At 43.1% G+C, this 26,634-nt stretch overlaps 1 protein-coding gene across 1 annotated transcript in view; it reads left to right on the top strand.

Annotated features, from left to right (window-relative positions):
• Positions 1-26,634, top strand: part of USH2A (usherin) — an 843,391-nt gene that overhangs the window by 610,404 nt on the left and 206,353 nt on the right. Inside the window, exons 48-49 of the mRNA XM_054970549.1 lie at positions 17,323-17,491; positions 24,876-25,097. Coding sequence (XP_054826524.1) covers positions 17,323-17,491; positions 24,876-25,097 — 391 coding nt within the window. The remainder of the gene's footprint in view (positions 1-17,322; positions 17,492-24,875; positions 25,098-26,634) is intronic.

The following is a 26,634-nucleotide window of genomic DNA, read 5'->3' on the forward strand; positions in this document are numbered from 1 at the left end:
TGTGCTTATGCAGGGCTTCTAGTTTTCATTCCATGATCCTTCCTACAATGGGGTTGGATCCAGCCAGCTTTGTCACTCAATCTCACTCAGTTCTATTTCTTACTATAACCCTGTACCTCATGGCTTTTGTCCATGCAGATTCCATGATTCCCAGCATAGCATTAGGGGTGGTCAAAGGAGACCCCTTCCTCCCTTTTTCACTAGTGGAAGAGTTGGTTGGATTCAATTCATGGTGAGAGGATTCGTTCTCTTTGTTCCCTCCCTTATGTTCTACATGTGGGTGAGAGCAAAGTGATATCAGAGAGGCATGTCAGCGCTGGTGGTGTGCACAGCTGGGTTGCTTCCTTATACGGCTGGCATGGATGAGGCATCATCAGCATGTCATTCCAAAGATTGCTGGTTTGCAGAAGGATTGCTATAGAGTCTGGTACAGCTCGGAGGAGGGTCTTTTTTGTATTTATTGTTCTTCTGCTAAGTGTTTATTAGATATCAAATAGCAGCACTTACCCTTGAATTTTAGAATTGTCCTGTGTGTATATAGAATCAGAACAATACCTTTGGAGAACTTTGTAGTAGAGTAGTTAAAAGAATGAGCTATCTGCTGGAAGTTCCTATTTCAAATGCTAGCTAGGCATGAATTTATTAGGTTAGGGGCAAGAGACTGGACAGGATGAGGTGGAGGACTTTTCTGGTACCCTCGTCCTGGTTAGATTGGCTTCTCTGGGGTTTTGATAGCCTACTCCCATCCAAGTCATTAAGGGTTTAATTCCAAACAGAGGGAGTCCTTGGAAAAGCCGTTCCCCATTAAGCCTAGCAGTGCTTTGTTGGGAACCTGTCCCAGACAGTAAAAGAATTATAACCACTATGCTACAGCAATCAGCCAAACAGTTTGCAAACAATTGAGTAGCATCACAAATCCACTCATATTCCAGAGGATTGGATCGTAGGCTGATAATTCATGTGAAGATTTTAGCTAACAAAAAAGAAAAGAATTTGAAAAGAACAGCTTGAAATGCGTCTTCAATCCATCAAAGCATGTTTACAACAAACAATAGGAAAGGGGGAGGGAATGATATGAGGATTATACAAAAGGATGCTATAGAAGTGAGAAGCAAGCAAGCAGAAATATATCTAATTAGCCCTAACTGACCCATCTCAGTGTTCCTTGGACTAGTCCAACTTGGTCAGTGTTCCTTGCATTAGACTGGCCGACTCTTCAGACCAGCACCCAAAAGCTCTGCAGGTTGGCACTTCCCAGTTGGCACATTCCACAAGCAATACTCAGTGTCTCTTGAATGGGCCAAAGGGAAATGTGCCCCGGAATTTGATTTTATTGTGGTTGGCCCAATGCCCACCTCTGAGTAGATATTGGATCTTTGTGCTTTGATGAGTATGGGGGGGTGCTATTGGTGGGGGGAGCCAATACCATTGTCCCACATCACTGTCTGATTATTGGTCAAGTTGGAGAAAAAGGAAGAAGGCCAACCCAATCATTTTCAATTGCAATTCTGCATTACAGGAGGCCTGATTTTCAGAGTTAGTTACTCACAGGATGCTAAAAGTTGTCCAGGAGCTTTCTGAGGGAAGAGAAGGTAATTCAGAGTAGGAAAATTAAGGATAATATTGGCCTACATGAATGGCTGTTCTAAGTTTTACTAATATAATATATGTGACATGCTTTAAACACTTTGAAAAAGTATTATGTAAATATAAGTTGCTGCACCAGTGGTCTTTAGAATAGCTTTAAAATGTGTGGTTGCATGGGTTCTAGGTTGAACACTCCCAGAGCATATGAAATTACCTTACATAGAGTAAAGTATGTCTACTCTGACTTGTAGAAGCTCTCCAGGGTCTCACAGATGCTGGAAAATTGAACATGGGATCTTATATGTGCAAAGCAGATGCTCTACCACTGAGCCATATTGTAATGATGCAGCCTGATCCAGGGGTTTTATGTATTTTAATGCCAACTTAGCACAGTGACACTGTAGTATCTGGCTATTCCTTGGTGTATGTTGACATCCAGCAGTATAGTGCTCCATATATTTATCTGAAAAATTAACAATAAAAAGCTTGAGGACGGTGCTTGTAGAGTTTCCTCTTGTGCATTTTATTCTTATCATTTATCATAATCTGCATGGCAAATATTAGTTTATTGGGATGATTAGATGCCTTTTTGGAGACTCATTTGATTGAATGATTTGATGCTACTTTACAACAAATCCATTTAGTTTCAGCTACAAGTGGGTGGTTGTTTACCTGACAATGATGAGCAACTCTGAACAGCGGCCTATCATGATTTGTCAGAAATATTTTAAAATTATGGTCATTTGCAGATTAATGGTCATATTAGTTGCAGTTTAGGAGTTGGATCAATAGTGTAGTCAGAGAGTGGGAGTCTGTATACAGTTTTTATTGACAAATGAGGTGGAAAACTCTTAGTTTGAAGGTAAGATTTAATGTAATGAAATAATGCTGCTATTTGTCAACAGCCTCATCGCACATTCAATGACAGTGTGTATTCATAAGATTCTCTGTCAGACAAGATGGCAATTAGGAAAGTGACTTATTTGAGTGATTCGCATAAAAATATAAATTACTGCAGTCGACGCAGCCCTAGCTTTGTACTGCATTTAGCAGCTGTGAAATTTAGCCCTGTCATTGCAAGTCTCAATTTCACCTGCAGTGTAACTTTTTAGCTTCGTAGCTTTTTTGTGAGAAAGGCCTATAATGTAGGGTTCTTTTTAAAGTAAACTGATAATTTGTTAAAAGCTGAGAAATGATGCTTTAAGATAAACATTTATTTACTAGGAGCAAAGCCCATTGTGGGAAAAAATACAAGCTCTAGAAAGGGGAGGGTGGGCAGGCGGGCATTGCCTCCTCCTCCATGACTGATCCCGGCTAAGTAAAGGCAGTGGGGTGGACATTGCCATCTGCTCCGCTCCTGATCCCAGCTGGGTGAAGGGGGTGGGCATTGCCTCCTGCTTCACACCTGATTCCTGCTGTATGAAAGGGGGGTGGGCATTGCCGCCTGCTCTGCACCTGATCCTGGATGGCTGAAGTGAGGGCAGGCATTGCCTCCTGCTCTATGTCTCATTCTGGCTGGGTGAAGGCAGAGGTTGGGCATTGCCACCTGCTCTGCGCCTGATCCTGGGTGGCTGAAGTGAGGGCAGGCATTGCCACCTGCTCCACTCCTGATCCCAGCTGGGTGAAGGTGGGGGGCGGGCATTGCCACTTGCTTCACTTCTGATCCTAGTTGGGTGAAGGCAGGGGGGGGCAGGCATTGCCACCTGTTCCTCTCCTGATCCCAGCTGGGTGAAGGCGGGGGGGGGGCATTGCTGCCCTTGCTCTCAGCCTAGGCGTCCCACTGCAGCGCACTCTTGGAGGGATGGGCTGCTTCTTCTGGGCTTCCCTCCACAGCAGCGCCCTCTGGAGGCACACCAGGGTAGGAAGTAAGTTTTCTGGAACCCGGTTAGCCTTTTATATAGTAGTATTTACTTCATTCATAGTCTGCCTTTCTCACTGAGATTCAAGGAGGATATATCTATCAGCAGCCATTTACAAGGTTAAGCACGTACAAATACCTCTTGCCCTGACTTTCCTGAGATGCTGGACTTTATTTGGGATAAGACTTGGGAAGAGTTAGAAAACCATTGCTACTCTATTTGGACCCCAATCTAGGCAACAAAATATAGTCTGGATAGTACTGTGATTGGCTGATTAAGGCTATGGTTGTAGGTTGGGTGTTGCCAATCCTTCCTGCTTGCCACTGCATGCTTTCTCCATTTTTATTAAGTACACCAAGATGTCACTGTACTCAAAGAGAGTTTCATCTTATAGATTTCTCAGTTGTTCATGGTGTTGTAAGATGTGGTGGTATTATGGGAAGATACCCAAACCCTGGGGCTCTCCATCATTGAGATTCCATGATTGCCCATCAGAGGCTGCAGAGAGAAGACGAAGACTGGAGAGTGAGGAGCTCCCTGTTTTGAGGCTGGGAAGTTTTAGCCCTGCCATATCACTGTGTGGCTAAAGACACAATCCCATTCAAGAGAAGCTGTCAGTAGTAGTTCAAGGAGATCTCCAGCTACCACCTGAAGGTTGGCAACCCTAGAAACCATCTGGTGGCTCAAATGGCCAGACCATAATGTTTTTTAACCCACAGGAATAGAGAGGAGAAGAGGGGACAGGTAGAGACAGATTAGGGAAATAAAAAAGTTTTGAGAGGAAATGGAAACATGAATGATATGCTATTTGGGAGAGTACCTCTCAGAACTGTATATGGTCCTAGGGTATGTTAGTACTTTGCCACCACAGTTGGAATGAAGAGGCAGACACATAATTTTCGGAACTAAAGGGTCACTTTATTAATGTAAAAGCAACTTATTATCAAACACAGTAAGGGCCTAAAACTAGCGATACAGGTCGGGCCCTGGGGTCACTCCTGGACCTCGCCCCAACCTGTCTGGGTGAGTCACCCGCTGCCTCGGATGCGAGCCATCCATCATATGGCTGGAACCCGGCCTGGCCAGGCTAAGTGGTTCACCCCTTTAAAGTTCCCCTACCTGACCGTAAAGCTGCAGGGGGAGACTGGCTTGTCCAGGGGTTCCCCACCAGGGCGTCTGTCCTTGTAACTGGACCGTAAAGTAGCCAGCTGCTCCTGACAGACCCCAGTTTCCCCACCAATAGGGAGATGCCAAAGGTGCTCACTGGCCTGCTCCTTTTGCCCTAGGTTCTCACCTGCCACTGCCAATGCCAAGCCTCAGCTTAGGCCGAAGCACCCTACAAATGGCTCAAGGCCAACCTGAGCCCTTGCTTTAAATAATCTAAGAATATGCTGTTACCCTTGTGAGAAAGGTGCACGCCATCCCCTCAGTAGAGATCTGCATGTCTGGCCCTAATATGCAGATGGGGCAAGTAAATTCCCAACCCAGCTAACATCGCCTTGAGCAGGGCTCTGTTGGCCTTCTGCCTAGTCCGTTCTAATGCCTTAGGGTCCAGTGCTTCATGCCACACCTGGTGGGGAAGCATTGCTGACCAGAAAATCAGGATGCCAGGCCAACGTTTGCTAACCTCCAGCAAGTCTGCCGGTGCCTATAAGGAAAGGGCCTTACCTTGCGTTCCTAATCTGCCAGAGATCTGAGCCGGCAACAAGTTGGCCTCGGGGGCAAGCTGTCAAAACCGGTCTATCTGCAGGCGAGACAAGGCCTCACCGTTTTCACTCCTGTCTTATCTGAAGCCCCATGTCCCATGCCCTTTCCACAGCAGCAATATGCTCCATAATCTGACACCTGATAGCTCCATCATCCTCGTCATCAGACGAAGACACTGCCACAGTAGGCCTTTTCGGATCAGGGTGCTTAGCAGGTTGTTTGCCCTTGGAATTGCCAGATCCCTTCTTAGGCGGCATCCTAAGCACAGCACTAAACCAACCCAAATACTGAATGAGCACCTCAAAATGGCCACCAAGAATACTACCTCCAAAATGGCCGCCAGGCCTAAAATCCTGGGGAAGCCTGACAAACTGGCTGCCAGGCCCAATCTGCTCCACTAGGGCATGCAAGAGGCCCGAGTTCTCCCCCCCATTTGCTCTGTATGCATCTGATTTAGCATTCAAGCAAAGTGTGTTGGAGATGGCCTTTATTTATCTTAATATATTCAATGGGGCTTCATACCAGATAATTGTCCATAGAATTAGAAGATTTAGGCCACAATCCTATATCCAGTTATTTGAGAGTAAGTCGCAATGAACATACTTGGTCCTAGTTCCAAGTATAACATAGCATAAAGTTGTCAGTTGGTTTGTAAATGAGTGCTTTATTGTGATCTATTGTGGCTAGTAGCTACGGTGACCAAAGGGAGCATCCACATTCAGAGACAATAATCTTTTGAATACCAGAGCCAGGAGGCAACATCAGGGGAAGACCTTAGCCTCTATGCCATCTTGTTGGCCCTCCAGAGTAACTGGTTGGCGACTGTGTGAGACAAGGTGCTGGACGAGATGGACCAGTGGTTTGATGCAGCAGGGACCTTCTTATATTATGTCCTTATGTGCTATACAGATTTCTGAGTAGATTCACTTGTCCATCAGTAAGTGTGTGGTGTGAAAAGATGATTGTCCGAGTCACTGAGCCCACCTTCACATTTCCATGATGTCCTTTTTGTTTTTCTAGATCTCCCCTTCTTTCTCACTTGCGCATCCTGAGCCATGTCTAGCCCTTTTCCAGACCCTTTATATTGATTATTGCCACAGTACTACTAGGAAGTGTCTGTTGTCTAGAGGTAACCGGTGGCACAGGAAGTGTGGAAAAGACTTCACCGCATCCTCTTTCACATTATTTGTTCTGTTTAAGCCAACTCACTCAAATAGAATTGCACAGTTTGCACTACTCCAGATGAGAAGAGTTACTTTGAACAGAGATATAATTATTATCAAACAACATTTAATAATAGGTAGGTTATGGAAGTACATATTTGGCCCTGTGCCTCATAAAACCATCCATGAGTACTATCCCTAAATAAAAGAAGATGAGATAATCCTGACCTGAAGAGAACCCTAGCTGCTATGCCTAAATATAAAAGGATGAGATAATGATGACCATTACCAATTTCAGTACATTTGCTTTTTCTGGAGTATGACTTAATCCTGGAATTACTTGAATGCATTCTATTTTATGAGTTGGTAATGCATATCCTCTGGGCTTCATACCAATGCAAATAGTAACTGTCTTAAAATGCTGCCAAAACTGCTATTTTGCAATTTACAGCAGGTTGCAGAGGATGTTCAGGAGCTACATAATAGTATCATCAAACATATAAAAGGGGGCTGGCAAGATAAATGTGGCTAAGGATTGTGTTGAGTAAGGGGTAATTGGGAAGCGCCATCTAAGTTATGTAGGGGTGAAAAATTGTAACAAGAGATTATCTCAAGAAAGCAGTTGAATGGGTGACAAGTGGTATGTTGAGTTTAAAGTTCTAGGGAGGTATAATGGTTTTGATCACTTTGGCAACTGAATCATATTGTATCAAAAAACATGTATGTTAATCTGAAAATGAAAAGCTGTACAGCGGAAGCTATGCTGTGCTAGAACACTTTTTGTTATCACCTTTCTCCAGCATGATGTAAAGACCAGGGCAAATGAGAGAGGGGAACTGTGGGGACAAAATTCCTCTGACCAAGAGTCAGCTTGAGGGCCCTGAGCTGGAGCTCTCTGAAAGCCAACACAGTACTATTTAGCTTTCCTGGATTCCCTCTGCTCATCCCTGGCCTTTTGGCTCCTGCTGGAGCACTGTAATTACACATACACAGATACACACACAGGGTGAAAGACGGGTGCTGGAGGGTGGCTCAGCTTCCCCTGCCTGCCCCCATCCTGTGCCTGCATAGCCAGCCAGCCAGCCTCTCATGTTGGGCTGCACGTGGAGGAGAAGGCAGCCGTGTGCACCGTATGCTCCTCCTCCCTCTTACAGGGATCACAGGCAGCCCGTCACTTTTCCTTCCCCTCCTCCTTGCACCTGCCTTGCAAAAAGCCCACCGTTTGCTGCTTAGTTCATTCTTCAGCTGCATGGAGAGGCTTTCTGCCCCAAGAACAGGGCAGTTGTCTGGTAAATGAGCCCCTGGCTGGAGGCAATGGAGGAAGTGGGAAGGTGTGGGAGAGGGGAGTTCTCAACTCTTATGCCCCAAAGAAGAATATGATGGATGGTTTTGCTGGGCTGCAAAACCTCACACTGTAATGCTGGAGAGGCAAAAATGTTTCCAGGCAGTTGTTCAGAATGACCTAGGAAATACAGACCAGTCTCTCAAAAGCATGGTGAGTTCCAGATAGGGTTGCCAGCTGACCAAGAAAGAGACTTGGGTTTGCTCCTTTGCCTTTAACAGAAGCCGCCCCATTAAATAATATTTAATGGCATTTCTCTCCTACCAGCTATACAGTAACAGCATCATGGTGCCTCAAAGCATGTGGGTCTCAGACTCTATTGAGCCTCTCATGCTGGGGGCTCACTGTAGTGTCATCTTATTTGGCTACTTGGTAAAGGTGTCAGTGAAAATGAGGAGAGAGAGACTGATTCACAGTGCATGAGACCATAGACTTTACAGTGGCTTTCAGTGCTCTTGTACATGCATAGCGTGTCTGGGCAGTATCAAAACTATCTCCAAAGTGGACTGAGAGGTTCATATACAAATTATTGGGATCACTCCTCTCAGTTGGGCTCTCTTGGAGGTTTCTTTTTTGGAGCCACTTTTTAAGTAGAGTACCGTAGGGTAACTTATGTTAAAATGGATTTTGTTCCTCCTGCAATTTCTGCTGCTAGAGAACTATAGTGCATAATATTATGACAATATCAATTTGACCTGTTTTCACATGCTAAACTAATATTAAGGTGCAATCCAGATTTTAAAATTGGGGAGAAATCTTTTTTTTAAAAATGGAAGGCTTGGACAGACAAGGAAATTTTTACCTTGACAGGCTATGAGGATGAGTTTTTGTCATTTTCTCAACTGAGGTCTAGACATGATTTGCCAACTTCTGCTGGCAATATTTACAATTCAACATTTGTTGGTGTTCAAATATGGCCTGGCAGTGTTTAGTGCTTCAGAATATCCCCCACTTTTTGAAACTCTTATTAAGTCAACATAGAAAACAAAAGCTACAATATTTGGCTGTAAATATTTGATGGCGGTCAATAAATATGATACACAGAGGCTGAATCCACACTTACCGGCACAGCGCTAAACAGACGGAGTGAGAGCATCTTTCTGGAACGTTTTATGATGTTATCACCCCCATGATGCCGCTCTCGTGGAGTGATGACGTCATAAAGCGTGCCAGAAAGATGCTCTCACTCTGCCTGTTTAGTGCTGTGTTGGAGTGTGGATTCAGCCAGAGTCTCAGAGACGAATGGAATAGTGAGCTAGAGTATCCAATTCTACCAAAGTAATGGGATAAGGCTTTAAGCCTTATACTTGTTGCTGCTATGGATCTTAAGCTGTGACTTATTCAGAAAAAAAATTATGTTTAGGGTATATTGGATACCACAGCACCTTTTTACTAAAGGACTAAGTAAGTGTCTAATTGTTGGCGGTGTAATTTACAAGGTGCATCTCTTAAGCATATGTTTTGGACATGTCTAGTCATTCAGCCCTTTTGGGAGGAAGTCATTACTCATATTAATTTTGTATTAGAATACTCATTTATTTTTGAGAATGTTAATGTACTTTTAAACTATTTGCTCTTGGAACCTAATTGATGGTCAATGGAAATTGACTCTGCATGCCCTTAAGGTCTCTAAAAGACTTGTACTACAACACTGGAAAGACAAAAGCCCACTTGCTGTAATTCACTGGATTGAGAACATCAGTTTTTCAACATTTGAATGTATTGCATATAGACTGTAATTGTGTATGGACTTATTTCTAGATATTTTAAAACTTTTTGTAGAAGCGTATGTATAGATTTGCGAATATTGTTTTTGCCCCCCTAGCCAGAATGAAGAGACAGACACAGGCTTTGGGGTCCAAATGGCCATTTATTGAACTTAACATAATCATGAAACTGTGGTGGGGTAACTAAGTGGTACAGGTCAAGCCATGGGGTCACACCTGGATCTCTGCCTTGACCTGTCTGGGTGAGCCCACTGCCCCAGGTGTAGGCCTTCCATGGAATGGCTGCAACCCGGCCAGCCAGGCAAATGGATCCCCCTTCAAGGTCCTAAAGCCTCAGCCATACAGCATGAGGGAAGGCCTTGTCCATGGGGTTTCCCGCAGGCCATCTGCCCATGCAGCGGTAGCTGTCACAAGCATACCATGCCATGGCAGACCCTGTTTCCCCACCAATGGAGAAGTGGCACTAGGTGCTTATTGGCCCTCTCCCTATTCCCCAATACTCTCCTGCCAGCACTTAATAACCAGCACCACCCTAGGCCAATATCCTCAAACCTCCACTAATAGTGCAAGGTAGGTGAAAAAATCCCTCTTCCTCATGCTAATTTGGGAAAAAGACAAAGAATTCCTACCTGGCTCTGAGAACAGCAGCCGGCTAATCCTGAACTATAACAGGGTGAGGTGGGTGGGCCGAGCACTTGAAGCAACTGCTGGCCAGCCAGGTGGAGCTGCCTTAAGAGGCACACAGCTCTGCCCCCAGCCTGAATGCCTGGATGCCCAGGAAGAAAGGAGGGTGGTCTGTTTCCTCCTCTGGGTAGGGAGGCAGAGTGCGCCCCCCAGCTTAAAGCAGCATTGCTGCTGCCAGGAGTGCTGAATTGTTTTTGTTGCCAGCATTGTTTCTTTTGGGGGCTTTTTTGTTTGCTTGTTTTGCATTAATAATTTTTTTTAAAGTTTCTCTTTTCCCATTATTGCTCAGGTAGCAAGAGAGGATCAAGCTTGCCTGAACACTATAAACCAATTTCAGTCTCAGCATGTCTGAATGCCATGCATTCTTAAAGGAGTGAGCATACTTTTACACATTTGTGATATAAGCAAGCATATATAGACTTAGTTGAAGTGTCAACATGAAAACTGATCATTAAGGTGCAACAAGTGGCATAAAATGGCCAGAGGAGAATCCAAAATCATTAAATTAAAAGAGATAGCCTTTATAAACCTGTCTTTTAACAGCCCTGTGGTCAGCAGAAAGACAATATGGTGGTCTTCTTAATCTGGCCATTTTTAAAATGGAATGTCTTAGTCATAGACAAATTATCATATTCTGAATTGTTGGTAGCATGTTTTATTGAATGTTATGCTATTTGTCACTAGTGAAAAAGGCGAGGAATATATGAATCAATAACGCCTCCCCCCCCACCGCCATCAGCAGATCTCATAATTTCCTTGCAGAAATGTAGATGCCATTGTAGTTGCAGTAGTCCCTCCCTAACAAGTAAAGTGTGGCAATGAATGTAGAAAGGAAAGGAAACATAAACAGATAATACCAATGAGAAGTATAACACTTAAGTCTACAGCCCTAAACATTTCTAGGGAATAAATCCTTTTAAACTCAATTAGACTTACTTCTGAATATACACACACAGGCGTAGGCTGCAGAGTACTAAAATAATTTGGAACAAATATAGAGAAGAACTACTGTTGTATTGAGTGCAAAGAGATCCCAAGGTCAAGCTAGGATCTATATATTAATGAATCCAAATTAGAGAGAGCTGAGATTTTGTTGTTATTGTTATTTAGGCCCACTTAACTATTTTTGAAGCAATAATTCTGCCTTCTCTGGGAATTAGTTGCTTCTGATTTCTGTTATTCTGTGATAAAGGAATCAGGGGAATATGTGGGTTGCTTTGTTTTACTGATTGGCTGCATAAAACACTCAGCTTCACAAACTATGTTAATTTCTGTAATTGTCTTTATCTTCTGCTCAGTTTGATTGTTAGCATCTTACCTGTTTAAATGTAGTTACAGCAGGAAATATGGAAGTCATAGTATCATTACCCTGCATGCTCAGAACTCAATGGGGCTAATCACGTGAATAATGTTGGTGCCTGAAGGAATAATGGTACTGAACCATAGCAAGCCTGTGTATGTGCTAGTTAATAGCTTTTCACTAATAGTTACTGTAACACTATCAATCTGCCAAAGTGTAGATAAAGATTTCCTTGTTGACATATCTTTCAATTAAACTTATGAGCTGGTGGCTGTATATGAGGCCAAGACACAGTAATCTGTATTTAAGAAGCTGATCTAACCTTTATTTTTGTCTCAAGGAACAGAATAGAAACAAAATTAGACTGAATAGAATTGATCCTTACTATTAGAAAGCTAGCTCCCATCACCAAACTGCACTTTATTGTTTTGTGGCATATTGGCACATCAATCACAGTCGGGCATTTACTTGCCATCCAAACAGATAGTATATTAGTTTGCTTAGGTGCCACAAGACTCTTACAGTGTTTTAAATTTGGATTTTTAAGCAGGATTCTGCTGCAAAGGAAGGGTAGGTGTGAATATTTTAATAAACAAACTGCTGACATCAGATTCTGATTTCCAAAAGTGGCCTTTTGTTTCTAGTCAGTGAGAAATGATTTACCCTTTAATACCAACTTCTGCTTCTAAGCACCTCAACAGGGTAGCAGGGTTTACTGTATCAAAGGCTGCTGATAAATCCAGGAAGAACAAAACAGATGCATGGTGTGGCCCTTATCAATAGTCAAAGGAAGATCATCCACTGGAGCAACCAATATCATTTCTGTCCCATGGCTGGAATTAGAGATGGGCACGATCTGGATTACGATAAAAAAAACCCACGATAATGGCAATCTCCCAATCGTGACCTGGTGGATCGTTGTCTTCCACGGCAAATGATCCAGCAGTCGGGACTCCGGGGCGATCGTGATAGGACCGGGAAGCTAGACATTCAGGCGCCAACAATCTGTTCCCCTGGCAACGGAGGCAGGGGAATGCCTGAGCTCTGTTTGAAACGTGATAATATTTCCCCCAGCAAGGAAAAGCTCTTCTCAGTGTTAACTCTTTCAAAAACCCCTTGCTTTGAGAGCAGCTATCAAGCTGTTTTGCGCTCCTCTCCTGAGTTCGTTCAGTGCTGAAAGAGTTAACTGAAAAGAGATATCTCTCTCCTCCTGGCTTCTCAGCCCAGTGCCTGCTTTTTGCAAGAAGTTGGTATGTGATTTGATGTTTCATTTGTGTTTTTTCTATTTAAAAAAACCATAGGATCTGCGAGGATCCATGTGGATCCTGGTTTTACTTTCTTCCTGTTTAAAATATGCTTTTGGAAGACTGGCTGCTTGCTTTTAAAATTGGGTGGGATGGAGGATTCTATCCCTGCTTTTTTTTAAAAGCTGGCTGAAACTTGTTGACGGGGTGTCTCTCTCTCTCTCTCTATTTGGAGGCAGGGACGGGTTAAAAACTTTCCCCCCCCCCTCTGCTCTAAGTGCGTGCATGTATGTGTGTGTGAGAAAATGCCGGGTTAAAAACTCCCCCCCTCTGCTCTAAGTGCGTATGTGTGTGTGCGAGAGAGAAAACGTCCCCTCCCTGAGGGGAGGTGGCTCGTCGCAGGGTTAAAAACTCCCCCCCCGCTCTAAGTGTGTGCATGTGTGTGTGTGAGAAAACGTCCCCTCCCTGAGGGGAGGCAGCTCGTCGCCAGGTTAAAAACTTTTCCCCCCATCTGCTCTAAGTGTGTGTGTGGGGGGGCGCCCCTCCGATCCCAGATTGGAAACGGGACTTGATCAGAGTGAATCGGTGATCTGGACTCGTCACCAGTGTGGATCCACGAACAGCTTGATCGGTATTTTTTGGGGGGATCGTGCCCATGTCTAGCTGGAATCTCCTGTTCTCTGTAGATATATCGATGCACAATTGCTCTGGCTCCCTCATTTTTGTACGTCCATAATTTGGTTTGAAATTGGATGGAAGAAGAGGCAAATTGCATTGGATTCTACTCAGGTTAGACTCTGCAACTTTCTGTTCCCCAGCTAAAAATTGCTCTCTCTCTCTTGAGTGTGTGTGTGTACAAGGAACTGCAATGGTAAGAAGAGAATAAATAGCAGGATTTTAGTTCAGTGGCACCTTAGAGACCAATAAGATTTTCAGGATGTAAGCTTTTGTGAGTCAGAGCTCCCTTCTTCAGGAAAGAATTAATGTAAGGGCAAAACTGTAGATGGCAGATGGAAAAGTGCCTGAGAGCGGGACCACAAGTGACGCCTGACACAGGTTGGACACTTGCCAGCTTCCCTCAAGTTTTGATGGGAAATGTAGGCAGCTTGGCGGAATGTTGGACAAGTGACAGTTGAAAAGTCCATTGGACAGCAGTCAGAGAGTCAAGCTGCAAGACCAGGATGCCTACATTTCCCATCAAAACTTGAGGGAAGCTGACTAGTGTCCAACCTGTGTCAGGCATCACTTGTGGTCCCGCTCTGAGTTGAACCATATTTGTGGGTGATAAGGTACATAGGAGATGGAAATAATGAGAAACATTAATTCTTGAACCTTGGATGTAGGAAAACCTGCAAACTAAAACTGATAAGGAAAGGAAATTGAGGAACAATCCTATGCACACTTTCTTGGGAGTAAGTCCCATGAAATTCAATAGAACTTGCTTGAGTAAACATGCATTGGATGGGCAGTAATGAAAACTGTAGGCTCTAAATCCTAATTACTCAGTAATTATGAGGAAACATATTCAAAGGGCAGAATTTATTTTGGATTGTATATCACACAACCGCACTTCATCCTGTTTTCATAATAACTAAAGCAATTAAAAATGGCTTGCCCCTTTTAAAGAAAAGTCCCAGGTGTCTAAAAACTTTATTGTCTGTTCTTCATGACTATATAACATTTTGTTTTTCAGTGTTGCTTTAGGAAAGGTTCAAATCACAGAGACGTACTACGTAACATTCTTTCATCTAATTAAAAAGAGTCCAGTAGCACCTTTAAGACTAACCAATTTTATTGTAGCATAAGCTTTCGAGAATCAAGTTCTCTTCGTCAGATGCCTGATACAGAGACTGGTCAAATACAGAAGAGCTGGAGAGGGAAGAGGCAATTAGGGGGAGGAAGGGGGAGGGAGCAATCAAAACATTCCTTTGCTAGTATATGTAAACATCTCCTTTTAGTGTGTGTATCAGTTGGCTTCAAAGGAGTTTGCCCTGTTAGTTTGTAGAAGCCAAATAGCTAGACCATCCAATTCCAATGCAGTATGGGCCTTCGATAGCCACAGCTCTCCCTGCCAGATGCATCTGACAAAGAGATCTGTGGTTCCCGAAACCCCACGCCAGGTGGATGGGGTGGGGGGAATGAGGAGGTTTCACGCTAGTTTTTCCACAGATGCCAATAGGGTTGTTTTTTCCAAACCTGTTACAATCATTAAATCATATTTGATACTTCCATCTGTCATCATATACCTCATAGCAATGGGTGGTGCCACTGTAGGGATCAAAACCTCTGCCAGAGGAGTCCACCTAGGGCTAGGGTATATATCTCTGCAAACCCAAGGTAGCCCCCAGATTTGCAGGGAAATATCAGAGGTTTAGGAATGGGGGGCTAATCCCCCCCCAAAGTAAATGGTGCATATAGATATCATAAAAATGAGAACGGGACTGGGGGGGTTAATTGGCTAAGAGAAAGGGGGCACTGGATTGGTAGTTTGGGTGAGGAGAATGGGCAATTGTGCTTGAGTCCAAAGAAGGAAAACCCGCCTATTGGGCAGATGGTTGAGGAGGGGCTGGGAAATTAGGTGGCTGCAGGAAGAGGAACAAAAATTAAGTAGGTGGCTGGGGCATAAGCTGGATAATTAAGCAGATAAATTGAGGGAACAGGCAACTGGGCAGGCAGAGAAGAAATTGAAAAGGGGTGGAAATGGGGGAGCAGTGAGAGGTAACAATTCTCTCATTTTTAATGATTATTGAGAACATTAAGCAGTCAGTCCTTGAGTATTTTCCTAACGGCTACAGTACTATTTTTGTGTTAAATGCCATCAAGTAACTTCCATCTTATGGCAATCTAATGAATTAACAACTTCCAAATCATCCTATCATTGACAGCCTTGTTCAGGTTTTACAAACTGAAGGCAGTGGCTTTCTTTCTTGAGTCATTTTGAATTTTCCTCTTTTCCTACCGCCTTCCACATTTCCTGGCATTATTATCTTTTCCAGCGAGTCTTGTCTTCTCATGATGTCACCCGAGTATGGTAGCCTCAGTTTAATCATTTTAGCTTCTAGGGAGAATTCAGGTATTATTTTATTTAGAATCGACAGTACCTATTTGTTTCACTATCATTTGCTTTGAAATAGCTTCTTTTGGAGGACAATGTCTTGTCCAGGTCGTGTTGGCTCTACCTCCATTCCCCACTGATCATAGGCCATACCATCACACCTAGCCCTTTGGGCTTCTGGACTTCATTCTTGACTTCATTCACCCAGGTACACAGATGTGTCCTTGATTTCATCTGTGAAATGATCTGTCATTCAGAAATACAAGTAGAGTAACAAAATAACCCACATTTATTTTGAATACCACATTTTTATTTCCCCTGCCCCCTCATAATAGATTATTATATAGAACAAAATAGATTCACAAAGTTCATGCAGGTGTATGGAGGCATGTATTAAGAACAAAATATACATTTATCAGACTTTGAAACTGAGAATGAATTTGTGTGCTAAAAATTAGGGGGGGGGGGGACAATATCATGCCTGAAGTAAATGCTATGGATAATAAATGTATCTTCTATCCAATAATGTCTAGTAAAAACCAAATGTGTAACATGACATCATTGCATGGCAGCGTTCCTTGTCCTTACTTGTAGGAGCTGAGGTGGAAATTCATTCCACACTTATACCATAATTCACTGGCTAGTAGGAGGAGAGAGAGAGCAGCCAATGGGTTCTGTAATGTCTTATTTCAGCCTTAGTGATACATTGTTAAAAAATAGGTAACTATTATGAAGCAAGGCTCTTTTGGCAACTGTTTCATGTGGATAGTTGTTTGCTGTATGCAAAAATGAATCCGAAATTTGCATGAATTATTTTGGCTTGGCTCCAAGTAGAAAGAAAGGATCAACAAGTTATCACTTATATATCTTTTCTGTGCTACCAGCCCCCCCCCTTTTTTTATAGCCATGATAACTATTCATTATAAAATTAGATGAATGTAAGTTTGGAGATCACATTTTAGAATGATTCCAGCAACTGCTCAGTATGTGTTATGTATACACTAGGCTAGTCTGCTTGCACCAGTTGAAACATACAAATAATTATTTGATTGTTCAAGCACATAATTTATCCCAACTGCACCCGGCAAGAAGTCCTCAGTTAAAAGCCTATTCAAAAATCATTTCCATGCAAATTTTACTTTAAAAGGTAAGGGGTGGGAGAGAGAATTTACTTGTGATCATGCTGTTTGAAGAATCATGTTATAAATAAGTGATCATATGTCATAAAGGAAGGCATTGCGCTTAATATTAACCTGAAGATGTAACACAGGGCTCATCTTGGGAAACCATCTTTTGTTTAGCCATGAGGATTTCAGATCAGGCGGCTCCTTTCTGAAAGAAAAGCAAATTAAAATCCAGTGTTACTCTATATCAGTCTAGTGATATCACCTTACCAATGAAGGCCTCGCAGTGTCCTGAGAAATGTGAAATATTACTAGAGAATATATTAATGTAAAATATGCTTGAAAGCCAGTAATTGTAGTAATAAAAATACTGTAATTTTACTCAATTCTAATAATGTAAGAGGCTGTTGCACATGTTTTAATGATCTTATTAGTATCAGCCCTAAATTTATATATGCATTTTCTTTTGACAATTCCCCCCCCCATAAAGACATTATGTTAAAGTGTTTCCCTTTGTTTACTAAATTTAGGTGTGTTGTAATGGGATTCTGCATAACAGTATGCCTGGTTTCCAGTGTTGTGAGGACAAGTACATCCAAGTTATTCTTAATACATCAGGCGTTTGCTGTGGTGGCCAGATGCATGCTGTTCAACCAAACTATCACTGTTGTGGCAGCTATTACACAAGAGTATTGGGAGGTAAGAGGCAAATTCTTTAAAACAATTGACAAAAACTGCACAAGATAGTATTTATGGAATAGATATATCCAAGGGTGATCTATTACGGAATGTTTAATCCCATCCAACCCATCTGGTAAATCAACACAGCCTAACATTCTACATTCACAATCAGCATCACTTCTATCTTGTCTGGATGAAGCTTCACTTTGTTAACACCCAGAAACATGATTATAGCCTTGAGATATGAGCCCAAGACCATCCCTCATCTGTGCCTCCAGAGCACTGGATGAAGAGATATAAAATTTAAGACTATCCATCTATAAATAAGAAGACCCCATAAAATTGTTGTGTGTTTCGAATGGGTTTGTACTCCTTCTTCAGTAGGGCTTTTTTCTGGGAAAAGAGGTGGTGGAACTCAGTGGGTTGCCAGCACAGGGAGCAACTCTTGGCGGGAGGTGGTGCCCCTGGTAACACATGTGCACGTGCAAAGTGCACGCATGCTCCCAGGGCCAATGACATCACTTTGGGTCAGCTGGAACAAGGGGGGAGTTTTAAAAGTTTAAATCGCCCTCAGTGAAAATGGTCACATGGCTGGTGGCTCCACCCTCTGATCTCCAGACAGAGGGGAGTTTAGGTTGCCTTCCACGCCGCTGGAGCAGTGCGGAGGACAATCTAAGCTCCCCTCTGTTTGGAGATCAGGGGGCGCGGCCACCAGCCATGTGACCATTTTCAAGAGGTTCCGGAACTCCATTCCACCACATTCCAGCTGAAAAAAAGCCCTGTTCTTAAGGATCAAGTTTGTGGCTTGGGAGAGATTTTAGTTCTAGGACTGATGATGTTGTCTACACAAGTGGTATTTGTACCTTGTAGCATCTTTTCCTGGAAACAGTTGATGTGCTCTCTGTTTATCCATGCTTAAGTAACATCTAGTTAGCTGAAGTGGGTGGTACATTGGATTGTGGCAGAAGAATCTTCAGGAACTTGGTGCAGAATATGTGTCATGTATGCCTGCCTGCAGTACATGCCATGTGTGTGTTATATGCCACTTATTAATCCTCTGACACTATGAAGAGTTCTGATTACCTTTCCTTGCCTGTTATTTGGAACTTAAGTGTGTTATCTCTATTTTGAACATAAACACTCTCCCAAAAAAGCAGAATACTTTCTCTTTTGAAGCGATCGGCCTTGAGACCAGCTGCACCTAATACAAACAAGGCTTCTCCTGGGAATAGGGATGATTTCATGCTTACTCTGTATATGTAGTCTACACTGTGATATTTTTTGTCTCTGGCATTTGAGCTAGAATTTCAACAGACTTCTCACCTGGGGGCAGGACATTAATCTATAACTAACCATGCTTTCCCTTAATCTGTCCCTTCTGCCAATTCCACTGCCTGAGTACCTTGAACCTGATAGATCTTTAATAAAAGTTACTTCAACCAATTCACCTGTGTGATTGCTGTGAAGAACTTGGGGATTTACTTGCCAAGGACTGACAATTTGGTAGCTAGCTTATTAACTGGAACTGACACAACCATGAACATGTCAGAACTGCTGGTTTCCAGTATATTCTTGGGCTCAGTTCAGATCAGGTGGCTACTGAAAGCACGTTTTTATAGTGGCACCCAGATTATGGAATACTTTACATAGACAATAGGTGTCATAATTATCTTTTGCTGAGTAAATTCCATCCTGTTAAAAGATCCTACTTTTATTTGTAGTGCAGTAGAGGAATCTGAGCCCATTCCAGATCACCAGTGTAACTATGGAAATCACCCTAGGATGGTTTGCCAGTTGCCACTGACCACATCTCTCTGTGACACAGGACTATGTTGCAGAACACCCAGCCTTCTAATACAGGAGAAAAAAGGGATAGTCCCTGTTCATGTGGAGTTCTGAGTGCACATCAAAACTTCCACATACATTCTGGCTCAGGATCCATTCTAATAGCCAACATTTTAAGTGTCTCTGGAGGATAATGATGTAAAGATGTAAAAATGTCACTTTTCTCCAATTTTGCATATATCATTAAAGTGAATATATGCATCTCCCTGACAGAAAACTGTATGTCCTGTGCCTTCCACAGGAATATACCCTTCTCTGGACACTGATTGTATGCTTGAATACACATGTGCCTGTCACTAATGTTTAAAGTTGCTCATAAACACCTACTCAGCTTATTAAAACTGCAGAATGTTTTTGTTTAGACTTGTGTGGATGTGTGTTCAAAATAACTAAGCACTCTGGAAAAGGGGACACTAGCTGATTGTGCACATGTTGGATAATGCACTTTCAATGCACTTTATCAATTGTTTGCGGTGGATTTTTTGTTCCACACACAAAAAAATCCTTTCCAAATGATCTATAAAGAGGATTGGAAGTGCATTATCCAATGTGTGTGGAATAACTCTGTAAGTGATTCCGCACACGTTGGATAATGCACTTCCAATCCTCTTTATAGATTATTTGGAATGGATTTTTTTGTGTGCGGAACAAAAAATCCACCTCAAACGATTGATAAAGTGCAGTGAAAGTGCATTATCCAACGTGTGCGGAATCAGCCCTTGTCTGGTGTATAAAGTATACCTTGATATATTTGCTGAGCAAATTCACAATAGGCTATTTACTTGTTAACGTTTAGGCTTGCAATATAAACAAAATCAATTTTCTTTGAAAACCTTTTATAAAATATTTTCAATTTGGTTTTTGGACATATTTTTAACTAGAGTAGGTCTGATAGCCTGAAGAATGCTTATCAGTGGCTGTTTAATGCAAACACATCTCTTCACAGATGCAAGTGTGAGGTCAGGAGCTAAATTGACTGCATTACCCATGGGTTGGCACACGTTCCCTGTGCTCAGAAGTACTTTGAATTTCTGCCAAGCTATGCAGCACATCCTAAATTCCAATGCCTTCAAAAGTCATTCATATATCACAATATTAGAATCCTCCCATGATGTCATCCAAAAGAAAAAAAAATGCTGTCCCAAGGAACTAAGGAGAGTCTTTTGCTGGTCTCATTAATTTCAATGTACTAAAATAAGAAAATGATCATCTGTGACCTCTAGACCCATCCAGTTGTTTCTGTTAACTAGCTTAATTCTATTTATATTGGAAAAGAGAAGTGCAACAACCATCTTGTCTTTAAAAGAAGCTCAAATTAATCAGCAATTATCTAGCTTCAAGCGGGAAATATTTATGTACTGTTTTTCAATATTTATTTTTTATTTATTATAAAGGTGGCTTTCTCCTTTCTTTCTCCCCCTTTTCCTTAAGGGTAGCAACTAGAACACTATTGGTCACTTTCTTTTCCTTTTTCTTTTTTATAAATATGCTAATAACCCAAAGCTAAATGTTAATGTGGGTCATTTTTGATATGGATAACAATTAACTGGTAAGACTGCATGGTAGTTTTCAGAGAGAAAACATTTTCAAGCTTGGCTTGGAATGGATCCCATTTTGAGAGGTTAATGAGAAGGTTACTGATCCTTTGTGTCTTATGTCTAATGGTCCTTTTTATAAAAAAAAGAATAAAAATCTGTATTATTTCCAATTGATGTAACTTACATACCCGTTGAAGGCCTTCCTCTGTTCAGTCATGAAATTAGATTCTGAGGAGAGCAGAGAAATGTGGTTAAGTATCTAAACAGATTATATCTCTTATACTCCAAAGGTCTGCTCCTGTCTTTTTGGTTTATTATTGACTTTATTTGATAAAAGTATTTATACAGGACACTCTTGGCATGCATGTTTTCTGGATGATAGTTGGCCGGTTTGATGATGCTAGATGTACTTGCAGTAGTTTACTGCTACCGTCAAGCTTACAACACAAGAAGGGAGGAGCAGTGTTATCTGAGAATATAAAACAGAAGATGAAGATATGAATCCCAAGGCAAAGATTGGGGGGATGAATTTCCAAAGTATAATAAAGTAAATAACGTTAGCGTTCATCACACTTCTCTTTTTCCCTGGGGTTTTTATGGAGAAAGTGAACATTGTTCTTTCTCAAATGTCATCTTTGAATGTGGTATCCAGCTTCCAGCAAGGTGACTTTACTATGAGACTAAACGCAGAAAGGAGGATTCAGGTTAATTTCTTCTTTAGAAGTTCTGCAGTTGAACCTCCAAGCTGCTTTTTAAACTTTGGAGTCATTTTAACATAGTTTGAGGTATAGATGAGGAAGGAGGAGCTTAAACTAATTTTTAAAAAAGCAAAGTAGTGCATACTTAGACTAGCAGATAGATTACTTTAGATCACACGTGGTACCAATCAATCCCTGACCCTAGTATAGCCCACTGGTAGAATTCACACCAACTGAAAACCACTCTAGATTAGCTACATTTGGCAGACAACGAATTATTCTAAAATTCTAGAAATTTAAATAAAGGTCTCTATTAGCTTCAGTGTCTTGAGATTCTCTAGCTGGAGATTCCAAAGAAGATTTTGCAATAACATTTCAAAGCAAAATGTTGTATGTGGCATTAAAGTAGGCAATTGTATAACAATTTAAGGACAAGCCACATGGGCCATTTCCTATGACAGTAATAGGCAACCTTGATCAAACTTATCTCTTTTGCTACCTTAGCCGGAATAAGAGACAGACACAGGCTTGGAGATAAAAGGGCTATTTATTAATGTAACAGTAACATAACTATAACTACAGCAAGGGCCAACTATGCGGTACAGGTCAAGCCACAGGGTCAGCCCCTGACCACTGCCTTGACCTGTCTGGTCGAGCCACAAAGCCCTGGGTGTAGGCCATCCATGGAATGGCTGCAACCCGGCCAGCCAGGCTAATGGATCCCCCCATCAAGCTCCTAACTAGAGATGGGCCTGATCTGAATTACGATTTCAAAAAAAACCCTGATTTTGGCGTCTGCGCCATCGTGACTCAGCTAATCGGTGCCGTCCACAGCATCCGATCCAGTGGTCAGGGTTTTGCTTATTCTGGACTTGATCGGATGGGTCAGTTTCTGTTCGGAATTGCAGACACTCTGGCACCAGTAATTTATTTCCGGGGCAACGGAGTCAGGGGAATGAGCTGTGTTTGCCCTCCTTCTGTCGCCCTCGAAACACGAATGGAAGTCCAGCTTTCCTTGATTAGCAGGCTTCCTTCCAACCACGGAGCAGCAACCCAGGGGAGGGTGGGGAAACGGGGTGTTCTGAAGCCATGGGCACAAAATAAAGGCAAAAGGCAGCGCGGGAGGCTGAGAGGCCGCCTGCGCCATTCGCCTTTCCCCAGGACAAACGGCGGCCGGCTTGCGGGAAAAGCAAAAGGCAGCTCAGGTGGCTGGGAGGCCACCTGCGCCGTTCGACTTTCCCCAGGACAAGGGGCGTGCGGGCAAGCCAGACGCCCCTTGTCCTGGGGAAAGGCAAAAGGCAGTGTGGGTGGCTGGGAGGCCGCCCACGCCGTTCGTCTTTCCCCAGGACAAGGGGCGGCTGGCTTGTGGGAAAAGCAAAAGGCAGCGTGGGAGGCTGGGAGGCCACCCACGCCGTTTGTCTTTCTCCAGGACAAGGGGCGCGTGGGCAAGCCGGCTGCCCCTTGTCTTGTGGGGCAGGTGAACGGCGCGGGCAGCCTCCAAGCCACTTGCGCTGCTGCCAGCTCCACAGCGCACCAGGACAGCCGGCTTGCTGCATGGGCGGGGGGGCAACCCAGGAGCGTGCACGCGCACAAGAGCCTGACTACGGTTGCCCTGGGTGCTGGCAACCGTAGATACGGCCCTGGGAATGTCCCCTCCCTGAGGGGAGGCAGCTCATTGCTGGGTTAAAAACTCCCCCCCTCTACTCTAAGTGTGTTTGTGTGTGTGAATGTCCCCTCCCTCCCTGAGGGGAGGCGGCCCATTGCCGCCTCCCCCTGCCCGCCGGGCCTGGCGGCCGCTGCCACCAACCACCATTCCTATATCGCTGGAAACAGAGGGGTGCCCTCCCGCTTTGGCCTCTCCGATTCCCGATTCCGGACCGGAAACGAGACTTGATCGGTTAGAATCAGCTACCTGTGTTCAGCAGCAGCCCAGATCCACGAATGGCTAGATTGGGATTTTTTTTTGGATCGTGCCCATGTCTACTCCTAATACCCCAGCCATACAGTATGAGGGAAGGACTTGTTACTGGGGATCCCCACAGGCATCTGCCTGTGCTGTGGTAGCCGTCACAAGCATACCGCACTGATGGCAGACCCTGTTCCCCCATGTATGGGGGAAATGCCACTGGGTGCTCACCGGCCCGCTCCCTATTCCCCAGAATCTCCTGCCCGGGGAACCTAAACGGCACCAGCTAGGCCAAAATCTTCAACCTCTGCCAGCAGTGCAAGGTAGGTGAAAAAAAACCCTGTCCCAACAGCCAATACAGTAACAGGGGGGAAAATTCCTACCTGGCTCTGGAAACAGCAGCTGGCTAATCCTGCACTATGACAGGGTGAGGTGGGTGGGCTGAGTGAAGGCAACAACTGGTGGCAGGGAAAGCAGAGCCGCCTTCTAAGGCAGTGACTCCGCCCCTGGCCAAATACCTGTATGCCCGGGAAGAGAGTCTGTCTCTCTCCCAGGCAAGCCAGCAAAGAATGGCCCCCAGCTTATGCAGCTTTGCTGCTGCCAAGGGTGCCAAATTCTCCTTTAAACCTCCTCGTGGATTAAGCATTGGGGCCCTTTGAACTAACAACCCTAACAAACAGGAAGGGTATTCTTCTCATCATGTTCCTTCTCCTCAGAGTCTACTACTTCTCTCCTTGATTGGAGAGATTCATACAACTTCTTCTTTCTTAGCTGCTCCTTTCCCATTTTTTTAAAAAAATTAGATTGACCAATTATGTCCGCTTCCTGACACCTTTGTCTAGACCTTTATTCATGAGCAGGTTTTTACTCACACATATCCCCACAATAGTAAAGCAGTGCATTTATCACATGTCTTCTTTGCCCCTAAGCTTTTAATCTCCCCCACCCCCTTGATTGATCCGATCCCTATTTCTGGGGTGTTGACAAAGTGGGTTGGCCCCTGAAAGTTCTCTGTGGCATTTAAATTGTAGACCTGTAGAACAAAAATCATATCATGAGTGTTTTCTGTGTAGTGCTCAGTACTTTATTAACTAAAAGCATAGCACATGCATAGGCACATTTCCATTTATAACCACAATAAACTCAACACATATAAATAGGTTTACATTCATATACCCCTTCCTTTTCTTATCATCCATTTTCTCACTCCGACAGTCACACATTAGCTTACAGACTTCTTGGGATAGGAAACTATTTGCTTATGCTATCTTATATAGTTCTATTGGTGATACTATATCAATAGTAATAATAAATCATTTGTTACAACTACCAACAATAATAAATAATAACAAATAATACCTAATTGACATAATACCTTCTTCAACAAGATTCCCATGTTGTATTTACATCCTCAGGAGAAGTATGCTGCTCAAATGAAGAACAAAACTGGATTTCTGTTGGGATTGGTGAATCCTGCTGCCAGGGAACTCCTTACTCCACTTCAGGGAACCAAATATGTTGTGGTAGATCACTTCATGATGGATTCAATCATCAGTGCTGTGGTGGGGAAATTGTAAGCAAAGACTTGATATGTTGTGGGGATGAAGAAAAAGGAACAGTCCACAGACCTGCAACAGGTATGTTACCCGAATGGTCACCCATGTTTACCCCCTATCTCTAAGAGACATCCCTCTGAGCATGAGCAGAGAGCAAACCAGCAGGGTCTTTTCCTATATATACCAGGGTCATGTGAATGGGGGTGGCTCTCACTATAGTGCATAGCTGAGGAGAGCTGGGTGAGAGGGGGAAGGGGGGCAACTAGCAATGGGCTCTCTCCCTTGTACTCTTAATGTGATTTTGGAGAATTAAAGACTCAACACTCAACTTTGGTAATCAGGTTTTACTACTACTAAATAGACAAGCAGTAGAATACTTACAAAGGCACAGACTAAAAAGAACACATCAAAAACAGATAGCAAAATAAAAGGATGTTCACTTGTACACACTCCATGTTAGTAACAGTTATAAATCATTCACAGCTATGGGCAACAAAATAACACAGATCTCTTAGATGTGCTATTGTATGTGTAGGTGTGAGTGCAGAAATAAAACATACGATCTGTCCTAAAGAGCGAAGAGTCCATGATAGAAAGTTCCCAAAAATAGCTCCTAAAGAGTAGAAGCAAGGGATTGTATATAGCTGTGCTCACAAGCTGGAAAAGATGCCTGATGTATGGGCAAGTAGGGTACGCAGGGCACTTTGGGAGCACGTTAAAAAAAGAGAAGAGAGTGCACTAAGAAAATACTGGAGATACAAAAGAAGACAAACTAAGGCCCCCAAAGAAGGCGAAAAGTACCTGTTCGGTGGGGAAAAGGCCAATAATAAAGACTGGCAAAAGCCAGACAAAAAGCCAGCCAAAACAAAAGGGGTCAAACAATAGGTAAAAAGTACCTGTGAGGATGCATAAGAAGACCCATGGAAAAGGCCAAAATGTAGGCAAAAAATAAAAAATCTGAAAGAAGGCAAAGAAGTAGTCAAAAAGTACCTGTTGGGATACTATCTTTATAATCTAGGCTACCTATACTTGATATAAATGAGGTTAATCAATATGGATGCTTAGTATGTTGGGCAATTTGGTTTAATTTAGACTAGGATATGGTTTAATTTAGACTAGGATTGGAAGTTGGGGTACTTGAGTATGCAGCAGGAAAACAAGTGGTGAATAATTGATCATAGGGGATGAAAGGAGACAGCTCTGGATACCTGGGGTCAGGGTTGATAGACCCCTTTGATGTGAACCTTTACTTCCCCACTCTGAGACAGATTTTCCTGCCAAAATCCAAATTTGCCTGCTTTTGTTACTGGAATGAGACTCCTTGTAAGTAAGAGAGGGGAATTAGGGGCAAGGAGCAGGGCTTTTTTTTCAGGGGAAACGGAGTTCCAGCACCTCTTGAAAATACTTGGCAATAGTGCTTGAAAATAATATGATTTCAAAGAATCCTATGTGTTTCTTCCTCATTTCCCTCTTGAGAGTTCCGCCACCTCTTTTCCCAGAAAAAAACCCCTGGCAAGGAGTAAGGCTATGCGAAAAGAGAAACAAGCGGGACCTCCATCAGTGTTTACAGGGTCCTCTTCTCAACAAAACTGTCAAGACAGGTGGTCTTCAAAGCAAA

The sequence above is a fragment of the Eublepharis macularius genome, chromosome 1 (assembly GCF_028583425.1).
Source record: "Eublepharis macularius isolate TG4126 chromosome 1, MPM_Emac_v1.0, whole genome shotgun sequence".
NCBI lineage: Eukaryota > Metazoa > Chordata > Lepidosauria > Squamata > Eublepharidae > Eublepharis > Eublepharis macularius.